Source organism: Calypte anna, chromosome 28 (assembly GCF_003957555.1).
Source record: "Calypte anna isolate BGI_N300 chromosome 28, bCalAnn1_v1.p, whole genome shotgun sequence".
Taxonomy (NCBI): Eukaryota; Metazoa; Chordata; class Aves; order Apodiformes; family Trochilidae; genus Calypte; species Calypte anna.
Window position 1 is genome coordinate 203,098 of NC_044273.1, and position 19,911 is coordinate 223,008.

At 47.2% G+C, this 19,911-nt stretch overlaps 1 protein-coding gene across 2 annotated transcripts in view; it reads right to left on the bottom strand.

The window, feature by feature from the left end:
* PIP5K1C (phosphatidylinositol-4-phosphate 5-kinase type 1 gamma) overlaps positions 1-19,911 on the bottom strand; it is a 47,585-nt gene that overhangs the window by 25,406 nt on the left and 2,268 nt on the right. The window contains exons 1-2 of one of the 2 annotated variants that reach the window (XM_030466154.1): positions 17,679-17,745; positions 16,177-16,287 (exon numbers count right to left, since the gene is read on the bottom strand). The exons of the other annotated variant lie outside the window; for it this stretch is intronic. Coding sequence (XP_030322014.1) covers positions 16,177-16,287; positions 17,679-17,733 — 166 coding nt within the window. The 5' untranslated portion in view covers positions 17,734-17,745. Of the gene's footprint in view, positions 1-16,176; positions 16,288-17,678; positions 17,746-19,911 lie in introns of those variants that run through there. 2 annotated transcript variants of the gene reach the window in all.

The window sequence follows — 19,911 nt, forward strand, 5'->3', positions numbered from 1 at the left end:
CACTTTCCACCTCTGCATATCCAGTTATCAGGAGAGGACCCTGCTTCCAAAGAACACCAACCCAAGCCAGAGACTGGTGCTCCCTGCTCCTGTCTGAAGTGTTCCTGTGAGCACAGACCATTAAGCAACCCACAATCCTTTATGAAGGGCTTAATTTCACAAGAGATCATCAAGTGGAGCTTGAGAGTTTTGGCTGTTAGGAGAAAAGGGTCTTCCAAGCTCACAGTTTCTCCCCACTTGAAGGTGGATTACACAACCACAAATCATCCAACTGAAGAGGCTCATCTTAAGCTGGGGAGGGTGGCGGCTCTCCAGGGGGAGTTGGAATGAGCAGGAAAACTCCTGAGGATCCACCCCAACATGTTCAGCATCTCCCCTGTTTGGCCAAGGAGAAAATACAATTGTCTAACTGAACTAACCCCTTGACCTCCTCAAACACGAGCAGTGATGCTTTGGAGCTTGCTTCTACAGGAGCCTGAGTAAGAAGTTCAGCATTTCAGGAGCATGATGCTCTGCAGATGACAACAGTGCTAGCAGAATGTGTGATTCAGTTATATTTCAGTAAATATTTCAGAGACCGGGAAGCAAAACCCCCCACAAATCCAACAGAAGGCCCTTGGTGGTCACAAAGGAGACGAAATCACTCAATCTGTTGGTTTCAGCAAACTGGGCATCCTCTGGTGCAAACCAGGTCTGGTCAGCGGGGCACTCTGAACCAGTTGCAATACAATCTCCTGGTCTGACAGCTCGGCCACTGCTTGCAAAGCCAGAGCAGCCCAGGAAGATTCACTTCTTGATTTGAGGTGTGCTCTTTAGTGCCCAGGTTTCACAGCAAGGACACAGTCACAGGACAGCAGTAAAGGTCTAAAATCCCAGACCCCCAGTGCCAGCTGCACAATCCCATCTCAAACATGAGGAGGGGAACCCCTTCTCAGAATGGAGCCACTCCATTACCCCCTAGGCTACAGGTCCTCAGCCAAGGGGACATCACCAACGTGTGAGACCCTATCACCCACAGTATCACAGAATTACTGAGGCTGGAAAGGACCTCTTGAGATCAAGTCCAACCTACGACCCAACACCACCACATCAGCCTCTCTTTGAACACCTTCAGGGATGGTGACTCCACCACTTCCGTGAGCAGTCCATTCCAATGTCTGATCACCCTCTCCATGAGGAAGTGCTTCCTGATGTCCAACCTAACCCTTCCCTGGTGCAGCTTCAGGCCATGCTCTCTCATCCTGTCTCTTGGGAGAAGAGCCTGACCCCCACCTGACCCCCTCCAGTTCCTTGGGACCACAGCAGCTCAAAGGACCCTCACTAGTTCAAACTCCACCCCAGTTTTTGTTCTGAAAAAATATTTCTTTGGCCTAAAGCAACACAATTTTATGATGTCTCAAAACCCAAGACAATGGCCAAGAGAGCAGGAGATGTGGCACTTAGCGAGCAGCTGGCTAATGAACTTCAGGGAATGATCTGGAACAGCAACTCAAGAGCACAAAGGAACCTTAAGAGACAAATGCTGGTCCAGGTTGGGAACACCACATGGCCAAGAGGTCCTCAGGCCAGGGAGATGATGCTTTCCCTGCCACAGCCTAGACCACTCTCCTACTGCATTAATCTCTTTTATGCACTTTGTCACAATTCCAGAGCAGGAGATTATCTTTAGTTTTGCGATAATCACCACAAGCCACTTTAATTCCCAGATTTTAAGTGTCTGCTGCTGTATACCTACCAAATGTGGAATCAACACCAACCACCCATGCAAAAGGAAGGTACTAGAGGCAAGGAACTGCAGATATCCAGGAGAAATGATTCTTCACATGGACAAGAAGATTACGAGTAAAACCTCCACCCCTTTCCCCCTACCTCCCTTACAAAAAATAATAAAATCAGATTGATAAAATCAGTTTGTCTATGCAGAAAATTTAAAAAATCTTCCTCCACTTGCTACTCAGTGTGTGGCACTTGGCTGTGCTCATCCCAAACAAGCTGACAGATGGCCTTGCAAGAACTGATTTAACTCCAGCTTTAGGGGTTACAAAGCCATGAGAGACAGCACTCAAGTTTGCAGGGAACAGGAGCTCTGCTGCGGGAATTTCCAACATTTCCCAAGCTGACTGAAATGATTCTTATTGGATTTGGCACAGCTTAGTGAAGGTGTAGGCAGAAGTGTGAGGAGGAGCTTTGGAAGGGGAACCCTGGGATGAAACCCCAGTGTTTTGCCCTGCTTCACCCCATCCCAACCCTCGAGCTCCTCCAGAGCCCCAGAAACAAGTGCTTCAATTGTAACATTCAGCAATTCTCAATAAATTTTAAAATCTCATCAGGGTGAAAAAAAGGTCACTTGGATCTCTCCAAACCAGGTAAGGCAAACTACCAGCAAATCCCCCTTTGTTATAAACCCAAGAAGGGCCACAAGATGCTTATAAACCCAGGAAGGGCCACAAGATGCTTCTATCCACTGAAAAGCAATTTCTTGTGAAAGTTTACAAACACTCAACAGAGGCCTCTATAAGACAGATGCATACACACAGACATACGTATTGTAAGTATTTGATGATTTATGATGCTTTAGAGAAGTCAAAGCAAATTTGAGTAACTGATTTATCTGTACCCCTTTCCCCAGCCAGAGACTGTGCTGCGTCTCCAACAGAAACTTCACTTTATGTAAGTGTTTACCAGGAGCTATACAATGTGACTGCAACTGAAAATATGTTGGAATAGAAATGCCATGTAAGCTCTTCAGCTGGAGAATGTACCAACATGACCCCTCCAAAAATGGAAGGCACCAGACTTGCAACTTGCCACTCACTCTCAATCAGGCAGTAGCAATTGCTATCACACACAGATAGTTTTCAAAGCACAGCTCTCTAAAAGTGCTGACCCAGCAGTATGCATTCCTTGTTGTTGGGTTTTTTTGAATTTGTTCTTTACTTTTTAACTACTGAGCTGACAGCAACCTTTGCAAAATTGACATTTAATACTAACCCAGCTGTAATCAGCTAGAAAGCACTGAAATTCTGACAAGCTGCACCCCAACCCAAAGGAGGTTTGGATTTAATTGTACATTTATTTGACTGAAAACAAGACAAGGTGAGACACTCAAGTAACCCATTAAGCTGACAAGAGGAAGTGAAGCCTGCAGTCAGGAGGCTGCGAGTTACTGTTCCATCAGACCACCTGAGATGCAGCTTCATCCCATCTGACCAATGCATGATGTGCAAAAGCATCAAAGAACACAGTCCTGGCCTGAGCTGCACAAATTAAAGTCTACACTCATGTAGCAAATGCGTTGCAGCTGAAATGCAGAAAGGCAAGGAATGAAATGCATCCATCAAAAGAGGCAGCTGTTACTTCCCATAAGGGACTGCTGGTAAAAAGAAATTAAATCAAAAGCGGGGCACGGGGGAAGGAATTCAGAGAAAACGCCAAAAATCACCTCAGCTGAGGAGCAGCATGTGAATCACTGAATGGTTTGGGTCGGAAGGGACCTTAAAGACCGTAAAATCCAACCCCCCTGCATGGGCAGGGATACCTCCCACCAGCCCAGGTTGCACAAGGCTTCATCCAACCTGGCCTTAAACACTTCCAGGGATGGAGCATCAACAGCCTCCCTAGGCAATCTATTCCAGTGTCTCACTACCCTCACAGTGAATAGTTTTTTCTTAATGTCTATCCTAAATCTACCCTCTTTCAGTATAAAACCACTACCCCTTGTCCTGTCACTATTCCCTCTGCTGTAGTACAATGAAGTAATGCATGAGACAGCCAGGGCTTTCCGAGGAGCCAGTGCCAGACTCAGCCCCTGTCAAAAGGGATGGCAGAAAGCCACCTCCTGATTTATTCTTGCACTTGAAACATGAGGCTTTGGCTTTCAGCAGGGTGAAGTGGCACCCCAGGGTGGTCACTAGAGAAGGCACAACAGGGAGCAGAAGCTGGACTCAGCAACATCTGGGAAAAAGCAGCTATTTACAACCTGCCCTTTCCAGGTGTCCAGGATCACAGAATCATTGGAGTTGGAAGGAACCTCTAGAGTCCAACCTCTGCTAAAGGACTGCCTAGAGCATGTTACATAGGACTGCATCCAGATGGGTTTTGAATGTCTCCATAGATGGAGCCTCCACAACCTCCCTGGGCAGCCTGTTCCAGTTCTCCATCACTCTCACGGTATAGAAGTTTTTCCTCACGTTTACATTGAGCTTCCAGAGTTGCAGTTTGTGCCCTGTGCCCTCTGTCCCTTGTCCTGTTGCTGAGCACTGCTGAAAAGAGTCTGGTTCCATCCTCCTTGCCCTTTTGATATTTATGAACATTGATAAGTTCCACCCTCAGTTTTATTTCCAGGCTAAACAGTCCCATCTCTCTCAGTCTTTCCTTGTAAGATGCTCCAGCTCCCCCATCACCTTTGCTGCCCTCCACTGGACTCTCTCCAGCAGTTCCCTGTGTCTCTCTTGAACTAGGGAGACCAGAATTCAACACAGTTCTCCAAACGTGGTCTCACTAGGGCAGAGCAGAGTGGGAGGATGACCTCCCTCAACCTACTGGCCACATTCTCTCTAATGCATTCCAGGATCCCATTGGCCTTTTTGGCCACAAGGGCAAAATGCTGGCTCATGGTGAACTTATTCCATACTAGGAGCCCAAGGATGACCTATTTCTGATCATTAAACATATTTTCTTTCCATGAAACAACACAGCTTGACTAGGATGAGAAATATCAAGTAAGTCATAATACTAAATAAAAAGGTTGGGGTTTCTTTCCCCTTGAAATGCAGCATCTCTCAGCAGGATGAGCTGCAGCCGACTGCTCTGCACCCTGGGCCCAGAGCTGCTTCTGCCTTTCAAGAGCTTGTTGAAATAACATGGAAATAAAATGAGCTGAGATAAATCCTGCCTTTTATATAGAATCCACATATAGCTCAGAGAACAAAATGTATTAATTTTTCTATGGAGCATTTGATGACTGAATGATTTTCAAGATCTTCTACACAAAACTCATGCTGTGTGAATACAAACAAACTCTGTGTCCCCACTGTGTCCCCTCATCCAGCCTGGTCCTTAGGCAAAGGTTTCTCCATCCCTATGGACCAGAATGGAAGTTAGGAGGAGAGCCCCTGTTCAAAGGCAGCTGCAGTTCCACATTCCTCAAGACAGTTTAGTCACCATTCAAAGTCCAGCAGTTATCTGCAGACAGATAAAAATGCTAGCAGCATTGGGCAGTATTGAAGCTGGGTTTCCAGGGGCAGCCGGAGAGAAGTAAACCCCTTTAATCCCACCTTGGCTGCCCTGCTCTCCTCCCTGTCCTCAGCTCCCATTCCCCACCCACACCAACTCCCTGCTTCATTTCACTGCTACAAGCACACAGGAACCACCTCCACTTCATGAAGGGAAGATGACATTTGCAACCCATGATTTGCTGCACCAACTCTATGTGCTGCACTCTTTTCCCATGCCTTTTGTCTTGTTTATTTGAGCATAAACTTGTTAGGGAAAGGAACAGCATGCTTTGTACAAATTAAGAGAAAGAGCTTAATGTACTGGCTAGGTAGGATGGGGCCTCAGGCATTGTTTGATACCCACTCCATAGCAGTGACACAGCTCCTTCCCTCCCTCCCTCCCTCCCTCCCTCCCTCCCTCCCTCCCTCCCCAATTAATCTGGGATGGGCGGGCAGCACGAAGCCCCCCAGCCTGTTCCAAGCCCCACACCCATTCCTGCCCCAGAGATTTTGAACCCCAAAGCCCAAAACACTCTTTCTGTTCCACTGTCAGTGCTACCCCAGGACCAAGCACTTTGAGCTTTGTATCACCTGGCCAGGGTCACTTGAAACAAAGCATCCAACTTCTGGAGTATCACCACTGCAAGGGGCTGCCACACAGGGGTGATTCTGCAGTAAAGGCACCTACCAACCTATTTTATTTTTGTTTTTCTGCAGAAACTCTTTCTGTGTTTCCCCCACCTCAGGAGGCAGAGCAGAACTGAAGATGCAGGCAGGCAGGGGTGAACACGTTCCCTTGGCTGTGGGTGCAGGATGGTGTCCTGGGTGCAGCCCTCCTTGGGGAGCCAGGACATACCATGCTAAAACGTTTCCTTGACGACTCACCAGAAAAGCACTCACAGCTCGGAAGTCAAATTACAGCAGGGAATGAGCAGGACAAGACCAGGGAAATGAAATGTAAAAAGGATTGATTTGTTTTCTTGTCTCAGATCAGCTGCGTGTAGTGAAAAAAAAATTTTAAAAAAAAGGACAATTTTGTAGAGCCTGAACTGTGTGACACAGCTGACAAAAAAGCAAAACAAAAGTCTCATCAAGAGGAGCACACAATAGCTGACACTCGGTAGTGGAAAAGGCTGCAGCCGTTCGGCTCCACATTCAACTCTGCAATTACACAATCCAGTGGGATGTTCAGAAGAACATCTGATAGATGGGAAAGGTGCAGCTTTATCTGAACACAGTGTTCCTGCTCCCTTCCACACCACCACTCACAGGAGGATTGCAGAGTGGAACAACACACGCTCCCTGGCACGTCCAGAGTGGCTGAGCCCTCTCCCTGCTGCTCACATGGAGGGAGAAAAATGAGACCCCCCAAGGTCAGAGACCCCGCAGTGGTGCTGGGGAACCAGCCTCCTCCTAGCCTCTGGCTTCTCTATTATAACCTGCAAGTCCAAATCTCTCTACCAGAACTTGCAGCAAAGCTTGATTAGGATTAATTAGAGACAGCATTCATCACAGTAGGAAGTGTAACCTCTGCAGGACGGAGTCGGCTCTCTGCACGTGTGACACCATCCAGGCTCAATGGACCATTAAAACCATGATTCTGATTTAGAGAAAGGCCATAAAAGTCTGAAGGACTTTGAAGTCATGTTCCTTACAATCATCCAGAAGAGCCAGTTCATCCAGTTGTCCCCTTACCTTTGCTCAGGGGTAGGATAAGCTTCCCATCTCCTACTTACAGGTCCCAACCACCGCACTGGAGCATCTCCTGACTGCTGGGAGAGCTGTAGTACAGCAGCTCCTGTTGCCTTTTCTAGATGTGCTGCAAAAACACTGGGGACTTGACAGGAGTGTGTAATCCTTGGCAGCCTGGGGGACTCTTTTTTGTGTGTTCAGGTGGAGTTTTCAGCTGTCACAAGGCCCCAGAGAGTTTCCCAACCCCAGGTCAGAGAAGCACAAGACAGCTTGTCAAAGTCCAGAATTCAGTTCCCTCCTTTGTTTTCTAAATATCTGTCTCCCTGCCTGCAGACAGCTCCTGCCTAGGAACAGGATTCAGCACTTTTAACTCTGCAGCCTTACCCCTGTGCAGGGAAAGGATGCTCAGCCATATCCTCCATCATGCTGTTCTCCAAGTGCCACTAATAAAGGGGAAGAAGCACAAGCTGACTAATCCCTGGTTACACACTCCTTGCCAGAACCAGAGCAGTTATTCTGTCCCAAATACACAGGGTTTGCAGTGAGAGGTTACCTCAGTGCTTCAGCTGCAAGAAGCTTAACATCAGACCTCAGCAACCCCTGGCCAGGTAGGGATTAGCACTGCTGGAGGCCCTTGTCCACCATGACCTTTGGGAGCCACCTTTGCAACTCATCATCCTTCCTGCAAGGAGAGTACCAGGCAAGGAAAAAGCAATTGGTGTCTGGAAAAAGGATAACTTCACTGCAGCAAGTCCCAAAACTTCTTAAGCTGATATATAACACAGCATATTGGTACTGAGAAGGCAAAACCCCTTCAACCAGAGAGCAGGAGGATGCCTTTGCACAGCATCAGCTTTGTTCCCCTTACAGTATTACTCCCCTGGCTGTTCCTCCAAAGAATCTCAGCCTATCTTGGGAGAGCACTGGCAAGTCAAAGCAATCATTCAAACTGCTCTTTGCAGCAGCACAGCAGACATGATGGTGGACTGCAAATTATATGAGACAGTGACAATAATATTCCCCCTATTTTCTCTCAGCCCTTTCTCACAGAGGGTTCTGCAACTGAACAAAATCATAACCTCCAATCCAGGAGAGGGGGGTCAGAACATTTATTGCTTCCACTGTTGCTTTCCTACAGATGTTGTTCAACAGAAAGATTACCCTCTATGCTCACTCACAGTCAAGAATTATTCGCAGACTAAATTACATTTAAATAGAATACAACTGAAGAAAGCTATCTGCCACCCCAAATTTTCCATTTTCTGACCTTCTAAAAGATGAGTTCAAGTCCAGTTACTACAGTCACAACAGGGAAGGAAATCTCCCTGAAGTTTCCCAATAACCACATCCCACAATAGCAGGGCACACAGTAGCTACCACAGCAAGCACAGCTTGAAAACTGGGAGCTCAGCATCCCACCCAGAAGCAAACCCCAAAGGGAAAAAAATGAGCTCTTTTGCCTGCAGGCCATCCTTCACAACCCATCCTGAAGATGCACCTGGATTTTTTATGAGTGGAGTATTTCCTGATTTACTCAGTAGCCAAAGCTGCTCGGCGAAATCCTCTAAGATTTAATTCTGCTCTTGCTAATGTCACTTGACAGAGATTTTCGAAGGGTGCTCAAACACTGAAGACCTGAAAGGGGATTTCAGGACGGGGTCGTGTCCAATTTGCGTCACTGGATATAAAGTCCTTTTGCAAGGCTGCTCACATTAGGCTGAATGAAGTCCCCTTCACAAAACACTCCCAGGTTGCCATGGGTGCTGCTGACAACTCTGGAACACACAATGTACCTACAGATCTGGACTGCAATGGTGAGGATAAGGTCAGGTGGGAGAGGAGGTGGGAGACATCTGTAACTTCACCTGTTTCAGAAGAAGATATCAAGGCAAAAAAGCATCAGGTTGAATTTCTGGACCTGTTTTTAGAGCATGGGTTTGTGAAACTGCCCCTTGAAGAGCACAGCCTCTACATGATTCAGATTAGTTTTGAAGTTGACAAGGTCCCACTAAAACCCATCAGTTAACAAAGACACGATAGGAAATGCGGACCAGTGATACATCTTTCAGAGACCTAATTCTATAAGAGTCAGCATTTGCAACCCCAAATGCAAGCTCTCCAGCTGCATCCATGTCCCACTGAGCTCCCCAGGCACCAAGTTATCAGAGATTTCTTGGCCTTACTCAAAATCAACTACCCTGACTCACATGGGGCAGAAGACCAGATCTGCTTCTCACCAGTGTCTCCTGTGCCCTCGCCACCAGCCTGCCACCTGTGGTGCCTGCACGCTCTTCCTGCACAGCCAACACAGATTTTGCACAGCCCTACAGCAAGCCATGGCGAGGACTGGCAGCAAACTGCTTAGTCCCTCCCAGATACTGCAAATTCTTTCCTCCAGATGGATCTGTCCCTCCCTGCACGTGCCAATACCTACTCGCTCCTTCAGACTGAGGAGGTTGGCACCCAGGAAGGCACCAAGCCTCCAGTCCTCCTCCCCTCCCCTCCTCTCTCCTCCCTTCTCCTCTCCTCCTCTCTCCTCTCCTCTCTCCTCTCCTCTCCCCTCTCCCCCCCTCTCCCCTCTCCCCTCCTCTTCGCTCCCCTCCTCTTCTCTCTCCTCCTCTTCTCTCTCCTCCTCTCCCCTCTCTCCTCCTCTCCCCTCTCTCCTCCTCTCCTCTCCTCTCCTCTCCTCTCCTCTCCCCTCCTCTCCTGGGGCTCTGTGAGTAGTTGCAGAAGCAACCCTGCAGAAGCAGCTCTAGAAAGAGCCTGCATCCATTTTGTCGGGCTGAGGAAGGACCTCTGGGACAAAAAGGTACTGCCACAAGGTATGGGGGGGCTGTAGGTTAAGAATAAATTTAAATTCTTGCTCTCCACCGTGTCCTTTTCCCACCAGTCTTGTTAAGGGCACTTCTGCTCTCTGTGACCAGTGTGCTCTGCTCTAACAATGGAACTTAAACAGATGGAACAAAACAAGTCACAGCAGAACAAGCCCAAAAGATGAAGTGTGCTGCCAAAAACTGTAAGTCAAAGTTTCAGCAAGTAGTCTCTTCCCTCCCTGGGATCCTGGCTGCAGCATGGCAGCTTGTGACTCAGCTATCAGCTGAAAATAAGTTACCCCCAAAATAATAATTTTTAAAAAAAACACTTCTAGAGGTCTTAGGAAATACAAACAGGTGAGACAGGCAGAAATGGCAGGAAGGGGCAGCCTGGCGCACATGCCTGCCTACAAGAACATTTCAGTTGTGTTACACCGACAACCACAGACAGTCTCCTCCTGTACAGGTAACCACAGCTGAAGGACAGGTTCTTCCTGGCACAGATCTGCAGCTTGCTCAAAAGCCAGGTCACTAAAGCAGGTTCTCCAGCCCAGCCTTAAGTATTTTCAGTTGGAGGCTGAGCCAGGTGTTTACTACTTCTCTTTAACCAAGTGCATCTATGAACATTTATTTATGCACCTGGGAACAAGCTCTGCTCCAGAGTCCGTACAGGTGCTTGTCCCAGCTAAAGACACAAAAGAGCAAAAAGCAAAATTCAAAAAGAGCACTTAGGTTCCCAAAGTACCGTGCAGGCAGAACTGAGGCACTGGTTATCCCCAGAGTAACTCCCAAAAACTTTGCCATCCTACCAATACAAAATCAGAGCTTCCAGGTATTAAGTTCCTCCTAAACTACCACATTCTTCACAGCTGACACCTGACAAGCCACCCAGCACCAGCATTTCACCTCAGAAGAGTCTTTAATTTCATACCTATATGGGCGAGCTCTGCATCTGGTATCCAATGGGCAATCCAGTTCACTATACCAAAATGAAACAGGGAAGGCAATTATTGCCTTTAACTGAAATAACTCTTATCTGACAAAGTACATGGTCTTTTTGCTTTGTTTTATAGAGAGAGCAATGTTTATCAGGACTTCAAGGCTCTCTGCAAGGGAGCTGCAGTGAAGACTGCAATTATCCATAGGAACGCATGGGTTTGTTTGTGACAAAGCTGCAGAAGCAATTAGGTGTTTCATGATGTTCATTCCTTCATTGTCTCATTTTTCTTTAATAGGCATTTTCTGGCATTACCAGCCTAGAAGCCTCTTTCTCAAAAGAGCGTCCTAGATAGTTAATCCACCAGTGACTCCTACTTAATACCAAAATGAAAATAAACATCCAGCCCTCTGAGACTAAGGCGCAGAAAGACTTTGTCATCATTTCTCTTCCATTAAAGTTAACTTAAGCCTGGAGAGACGCTGGTTTGAAAGGAAGCATCCTGGAATTTAAAAAAACAGTCTGCATATCAAAAGCTACAAAATGCAGCACAACATCCACCCCACAGAAAAACCTGTAACATCAGCTAGCATTCCAGGGGAAAAAAGTAGTAAATTAAGCAAAAGCAATTGTTAGCTTTCCAAATTTCAGTTGGGATCACTGAACAAACAGTCCTCACCAGCACAAAAATATACTATGTGTTATTTAAACCCACAAATAATCACCTGATAGGCCAAACTAAAAAACTTTGCCTTGTTTCTAGATGCCACCTAGGCATGTTTTTGCCTTGTAAGTGAATGGGATGTAGAGGACGTCACTTAATGTTGACAAAGACAGCATAATTTTTTGCTGTTTTTGTCATCTCTGAAGTTCAGGACTATTTTGCATCTCTTCTGCCAGCACATTCTATGCAGTTTTGTATGCTGCCCCCATCAATGTGCATCCAGACAGATGGTGAGAGCAGCACCGAATACATACAGAAAGGAAAACTGTCATTTTATAGACAACACCCATTCAAAAGTGACATTTAAGGAGAAGACAAGTGGTTTCAGGTATTGCATCTACCCTTTCAGCAGCACATAGGACATCTTATCACATTACCCGTTGGCACAGGGATACACACACTGCAGAAATGGCTGCACAGACAGGAACTGTGAAATGAAGAAATCGGAGCAAGAACCAAGCTTCACATCAGCATCTAAATGGAGCATCAGCATCAGCAAACTGACTGCATGAAGAGCCATCAGGCAGACATTCAGGGAAAGAGCACTAAGCCAGATCATGACTTTAGCCAGCTGCCTTCCCTTGAAAAATGCAGAAAGGACAACTTTGCCTTGAAAAATCCATGAAATTTGGTCCATCAGATTTGCAGAGATTCTATAGTAAGAAAATGACTGCGAAATCTTTGTCACCAGCTGCTTTATCCTGCCCACACTGAGGCTTCCATCATATTTTGCTTGCCTTACTGCCCAGCTCACAGAAAGCACCAAACACAACAAACAAAAATCCAGAGAGGGGCAGATTTTCCCTGTCATCTGGTTGTCGAAGTACCATCACTTCTGCCCCACATTGCAGCCTTCCCTCTCCACACATTAACTATCCCAATAAATGCCATCTGCATCACAAACCCAGCATGAACTTCAGTCCCCAGCTCTGAGAAGAGAGCTGAGCATCCTGCAGGGAGAGACCAGGCCACCTGCAATGGGAGACTCCAGCTCATTGCCATTGTTTTACTTTGTAAGATGGAAACTTGTGTTTCTAGGCCTTATGCCAAGCCTGAAGATTTTTGTACAATCCCACAGATTTTTAGGACCTCAAGTCGAAAATCAGTGGACATCAAGGATGACACTGGACTGAAGTTGGGCTTTTGGGTGGCCAGAAGCTGATCCACTTTGGACAAAGCAGTAATGAAACTGAATAGGCTCTGAGATAAACAGCTGTGTCTCATCTCAGCTGTTGTAACCCCCAAGATCTTATCAATGGTGTCAACAAAACAAGCAGGAGGCACTGCTGTCAATGCTTCCATTGCTGATGTGATTAGCTGGTTTAGGGCACCTGCTGGGAGCCTTGAAGTACCTTGGAGATGTGGCTTTGAGCTTTGGAAAGTTTTCACAAAATCTCTCAAAACTTGCCAATGACATAAAAATATTCCTCCAGTGCTCCAAACCCTTTCTGTGCTGCATTGATGCACCAACCAAAATTGCTCCTAAGACTCCAGTTGCTCAAATTGGTACCAAGTGCCCTTAATTACCTGAGCTTGTACAGGCCGGAATGAAAATCAATACACAGCCCTTCTGAACCAAACTCCAGAGCCAGAGGGCTGAAAGGACACATGTTAGAAAGGGGTTTATATATTTATATACAATAACTGAGGCACTACCGTGCACTGCTGCCCAGTTTCAACTGGAGAAAAAACGAGTAAATGCCCCAGAGCTCAAGAGGCCATTAACCTACCCTTTAAACAGATGCAGTTACACCCACAGATCAGGAATTCCACCTTAAAAAATAGCTGAGAACATGCTGAAGCCATTCCTTTCATGCACAGAAACATTATTCTGCTTTGCTGTTGGAGAGATGATTTTTAGGGGCTGGGGTGGTGATAAGCTAGTAGAAAAGATCACAAAATGCTCCAAAGGTAGAAAGCAGAGAGCAAAGGTTGTTCCACCCCACTGCTGCCCTGCAGGAAACATGGCCAGGACCTTCTCTCATCCTTCAAGAAGGGGAGGAGGGAGAGCAGGTTAAGATGACCTACATAAGTCCTGCTTTAAATATCAGGTTTTATGCTACCTTTTATGCTACCTACCTTATTCCTCCCTGCCCCTCCTGCCCCAGAAGGGTTTGAGCAAGACAGCGTCTGCTCAGGTGGCCCAGAGGCAGTCTCAACCAGGGAGGCAGAAAGTATGTTTGAACTCACTAGAGACTGACTTTGCAAACGATGCTCTTTTAATGGGAATTACATGTGTTTTTTATGTCAGTTCTCAACTCCATCATGGTTGTGCTTCACTACTCTCGGTGACTGCCTCAGCCGCTGGATATCTCAGCCCTAATTTACCTGTGGTGACAGAACATGAAGCAGCAACTGAAAATTACAAACTCCAAGGTAAGGAAAAGTTTGACTGATAATTCAAACAACATCTTGCCAGGCAGCAAATGAAAAAACAAAAAATCTTGACTAATTTTACTCTTGTCCAATGTGGTCACCAGCATGGACTTCCACATTCAAGACACCTATTTTGAAGGGCAGCATCCCAGTGCATCCACTGAGTTACACTAAGGACTGGCTTCCAACACCAGCCCCACTGAACCACCACGTGTACTCAGCTACCCAGTCTCAAATGTAGCAGATCCCACAGGATCCTCCTGGGGGAAAAAACAAAACAAAACAACATGGAGCAGCTAGGGAATTACTCTAAATTACTAAATTCAGTGAAAAAGTAGGGACCCAACTGGCTCCTTCCTCTGGTGATGAGCTGCCTTTCTATCAGGAGCTCAATGCTGGCTGAGGTCAAAGTGCTCCAAGATCTTCAGGAGAATTAGGAGGAGTCTACCATGGTACAGAAACAGTAATAATTTGAAGAGCAGTTTGACAGCTTCATCAGAGACAGCATCACCAAGCTTAAACGAAGAGTTATTAACCAGTCTGGCTACATGGACTCTCAAAGCACAGAGATAATTCTGCAGGAGCCACCAAGCCCCATTTGAGAGCATTGCTCAGCAACAGCTACCACAGGCACCAATGGGACCACTGCAAATCCAGAACACAGAAGCACTGAAGTCTTAACAATGTCAAGCAGAGCACAAGGCAGAAGCTGAATTAAACAACATCCCCCTGCATGGCTGGCAAGAGATTTAATGTTATGCAGTCAGCTTCTCAGCTACTTGGAGTCTGACTGGTACCAAGCTCCCCAACAGCCCCGACCCAACAGTGCTGCTGTGTTTTAATGACTGCAAACAAGGCAAAGCTCCCCTCAGCCTCTAATCCACTAATTCCTCCGGGTTCAGGACATGGAGCTATTTCACACAGAACAAAGACACGAGCTTGTAGCTTGTGGTGTTCCCATGCTCAGCTAATCTCCAGGACCTTTCAGAAGCAGCAGCCTATCTGCCCAGGTCAATCTTGTGACAAACACCAGGCTGTGACCCAGCTGGTTCCGTTTGCTGGATCACCACCAGTGCCTTGTGCAGCAGGAGATGTGCTCTCAGGACCCAGCCCAGCCTGCCCATCCAGCAGGTGGGTCTGACACACTGAAGACCCCATATAAGCAAACAGACGGTTTCCAACTTCTCTTTACTCCCAGGAAGTCCTCCCCTTCCTCTCCAATAGCAATTTCTGCAAAGAGAACATGCAGATTGGGCTAATTACAGAGGAGATGAGGACTCTGCCCCCTCAATGAGCCTGCAAAGCGTTTTACACTCCTTGCACTGATTGCAAAGTGTGCAGGCAGTGATTGGAGATTGTGAGGTTTGGTTTCTGCAACTCCAGATCTAATGGCTGCAGAGCTCTGCAATTACCTGGAGGGAGAGTTCTGACAGCCATTTGTCAGAGATGCAGCTCTCTACAGAATACACAACCTCTGTGCTATAAACCAATGCTGCTCTTCTTCAAATACCAACTATTCCCACTTGTTTTTGGGATACAGTAAATATTTAAGAGAACTTTTCACATTACAGGTGGACTCCCTGGCTGTCTGCATTTCTATTTTGTAAACTGAGTGGGTGAGGAGCAGTGGTTCTGCTGTATTATGGAAGAGAAGAAAAGAGGCCAACTCATAGGGTGAAAAGACCACAGCATTGGTGAGCAGTGACCAACAGCATTGATGGGCTGTGAACATCAGGGCAACCTAACCCACTGAATCTCCAGATTTCCTCACCAGGTCAGCACATCCTCTAACTCAGCCTGGGTTATTCACCACAAACCAGTGCAGAAACCCACACGTAAGCTGGGGAAGCCACAAGAACGCATGATGGAAGACGACGACACTTAATTAGGGGTTGACAGCATTTTCTGCTTAAATATGTGGGTGAGAAGAGAAGAAGTGATTACTTTTAGATTTTTAATTACAGAAAACGTTTCCCAGAAAGTCCTGAGATCAACTCAACTACTGCCAACACTGAAAAACTCAAACAAGTGCCAGGAATAGAGTATTTCTAAGACCTACCTAAAGAAGAGAAACTCCCCAACACTACCTTTATACCACCGTCTCTTGTAGGGCTGCCTGGAGAGGCCCCTCTCCCCTGCCAGGGACTCAGTCTGCTGGTGATCCAGAGAGGATGCGAGGAGCCTGGGAAAGCCAGCAGATGCTTCTCCTTTTGGCACACAGCTCCCAGGCAGGTGGGTGAGCCACACCAGGCTGTTCTGCTGAGAAGGTCAGTGCTGATAAGGATCAAGACAAAACTGGCTTCATGCAGGCTATCAGTCTGGTTTTTTTTAACATGACCCTCACTTTCTTATGCTTGTTTCATCTCAGCATTAAAGAGCCTTTGAGCCTTTTGTTTACAGTCCCTCACAGTGATTTACCTTTCCACTGCACTCCTGTTGGTCCATTGCCATGAGCACACTCGTGAAGCAGAAAGGATGGGCAGCCCTGGTTGGGCAGGGGCTCAGCACAGCACGTGTTCACCACAGCATCTGTCCACATGGAGGAAAACACACGTGGCTGCACTTGCTTGTTGGATGAACACACCACATGGTGTGGTGCATCACCAGCAAGCAACACACACAGAGAGGGTGCTTGTGTCTGGAATTCTGCTTTGCCAAAGGCTTAAACAAAGTAAGACATATAGAAAATAAACAGGTTGTTCAGCCTGGCTGCAATGGGGAGACCTTAGAGCACCTTAGAGCACCTTCCAGTGACTGAAGGGGCTCCAGGAAAGCTGGGGAGGGACTTGGGACAAGGGCCTGGAGGCATGGGATGAGGGGGAATGGCTTTGAACAGGAAGAGGGGAGACTGAGGTTGGACATTAGGAAGAAATTCTTTGATGTGAGGGTGCTGAGTCCCAGGTTGCCCAGGTTGTCCCCAGAAGCTGTGGCTGCCCCATCCCTGGCAGTGTTGAAGGTTGGATGGGGCTTGGAGCACCCTGGGCTGGTGGGAGGTGTCCCTGACCATGGCACGGAGTTGGGACTGAATGATCTTTACGGTCCTTTCCCACCCAAACCAGTCTGGGATTCTATGAAAATGCTGATATTTTGTTTCTTTGAGTTTCTGTACCAGTCACAGATGGATTTAGAAATGGTGAAATACCACACAAAGCTACATTCTGGGAACCTGCAACAACCATCTGGGGCTTTGCATCTGCACAATGGTTTAAAAAACAGGTTCTGCCTGGCCCCGTGGATGTGACTACAGGCATCCAGTCTGATGTGACTGCAATTCTGTACTTGGGCACGTTCATAAGGCAACCCAGCTTGCAGGCCTAGAGGGCAACAGCATGGGACATAGCTGAAAAAAAGTGACACTGTCAACTTGGGCTTTTTAACAAATTAAATTCAAAGGAAGCTACCAGAAAATTGGATTAGAGACCTGGAAACACTTCATGGGAAACAAAAAAAACCCACCTAGGCCACCTTCCACTGTTCTGCTGCTGTTTATGAGTTCAAACTCCTCTCCATGCTCATCTATCTTTTAGAAAAGGAAGTGTCAAGGCCTCTGTGTCAAAATTCACAGAGCATACCTCAAAACTGATCCCCTCTGCTCCTGCCAGCTCTGGGGGGGGAATCAGGGAGGGCAAACACATGGGATCAGACCAGCCAGGGAGGGCAGGACCCACCTTGGCTCATGCTCTCCCACAGCCAGGCTGGGAGAGGAAGCATCTCCTCTGAGGGACACAACCAGCAGCTCTGTCCCCAACATCACCCAGGCTGCTGAAGGTCCCTCCCACCTACACACAGCCAAAGCAGGGACACCACATCCATGTCAGGAGTGAGGCACCTGCCAGACCTCTGTGGAAGCATCCTGCAGAGCAATATGCTTGGCAACCCCAAAAAGTGAATGGGAATAATAAATGTGACAGAAACATTACCAGCATGAGATGAGAAGGGCTCTCCAAGCTCCTGTAGGGTGTAGCACAGGCCCATACCTGGATTCAGCTGACTGTGAATGGAATGTGTGTTTGTGAGGAAAGCAAATTCTGGAATTCCTGCTGCTGCTTTTCAGGCTGCAGCCACCTTATAGGGAAAAATCATATTTAATATGCAATTAACTAGCCAGTTAATCGCAATTAATAATACGCAACTGACTAGAGCCCATAATGGTCATGCCAGTGAACCACTCCACTCGGGTCATTCCCTGAGGAGCCTTCCTGGAGAGGCCACTGAGCTTTCCAAGTAGAAGATGCAGCAGCAGATCTGCCAGACACAGACCCAGCAGCAGCAGAATGGGCTATTATATACAGGTCAATGCCAAAAGCTAGTTAATGAAAACCAGATTAATCATTCTTCACCCTGGGTTCTTGGGCATTCCTTCTCCAGCCTGTCCTGACACCAAGATGGGCTCAGCACCCTTTGGGGCAGTGCCCAGCTCTCCCAGACCCCTCAATTCCAGCTTCCCTATTCATTTCCAGCTCATTCACACCTTAAAGGATAATTAATTTGCCAGAGTAGCCTGAATTCTATTTTCATTGACTTCCTCCTTCCCTGCAGCTGAGCTGTGACTTATCGACTGTGAAGTAGCTGCAGGGTCCTTAAAAGTTCAGGGTGTTTTTCTGTGTGTTTTTGCCCAGCTGACTCCCTCTGTCATCATCTTCACTAGCACCATTTCACAGGGAAGAGGCATGTGACATCCAAGGAGGCTGTGAACCATAATCATGTTGGGGATGATGTTTACATTTGATTTTTCCTCAAACAGATAAGCTCTCTCCAGTTTCCCTCTCCATCACTGGATTGAACTGCGTGTGCCCCAGAGGTTGGAATTCTTCTCTTATCTCTAATCTGCTCACTGAAAAAAAAACCCCACAACAAACCTGCTTCCAGCCACCCTTCAAAAGTAACTTCAAAGTGGGAAGAGCTGCAATACTGTTCTTCCTCTGTCACAATCAAGGCTCTCTCAGAGCTTTTTGCAGATGGCCTTACAGGTGCTACCAGCATCCAGCATGCTCAGCACCACTGCCTGGAGCCAGGATCTCCACTTTGCTGTGTCCAGCTCTGAGTACAAGTGAGACAACTGTTGAACAAGAGCATACATACTTGTTAAATCTTTTCATCTCCCTAAAGCAGAAGAAATCAATCCTGAGGAAGATGTTGGAGGCTTCTGCTCAGGCTCTGAGCCATAAACAATGGGCAGACTGCAACCACAGAATGGGAGATGTGAAAAATGTACATCAACTTGACTTCCCCATCTGAAAATTTCCACCTCTGCAAGATGGAGGCCACCTCTGCTACCAGTTTTGTACTAACACTTCTCCAATACCTTGGACTAAAGGAAATTTCCAGACTCTGTCTCCAGACAGCACTCAGACAGAGGGACAGCATTGTGCCCTCTGCTCATCCAGCTGTTTCAGGACACCCCAGCCTGAATGATCCCAGTGCTCACCTATCACCCTGACACCCCTGGTGCTGCCCATCCTGCTGACTGCTCTGCTCTTCACACAGAACTGGAAAACAGTTCCTTACACTTCCTGCACCTCTTCCCTGGGCAAGAGGATAGGGATTTGGGGAGAAGGCACAGCAGCCATTTACACCCATCACATTTTGAAACTCCCTACTGAAACAGTCATTACAAAACTTTTAAAACCTCAAAGTTGGGTTCTCAGAAAGGGACAAATATGGTCTGTGGGTTCATGCACCAGCCTAGCAGCTGGCACTAAATGAGGTTTTCTCCCTCAATGGATATTACGACACTCCCAAGAACTCCCTTCAGAAGACTCTCCATACCTCAAGTCAACCTACTGTCAAGGTTTCCCTGACATTCAGCCTCTCCTCTCCCCTGCCTCCAGTTTTACTCTTGTAACCAGCTCATTCATCTCTTGGTATTTACCGAGCACTTGGGAAGGTCCTTGCTGACCCAAACCCCACTCTGCATTAACCCCACCGTGTTGGGTCAGCAAGAGTGCAGCCCCCAGCCAGCCTTGCTCTCCAATGAAGAGCCAGATTTCAGCTATGCTGATAAATCACCACCAACAGCACAAGCAGCAAGGTGAGTGGCACAAAGCACAGGCAGGTCCCCAGCACTTCAGCACCTCCACCACTGCTCCAGACAGAAGCGAAGGCATCAGCGCCGCACACAGAAATTGGGTTTGTTGCCATCAGCTTTGAATG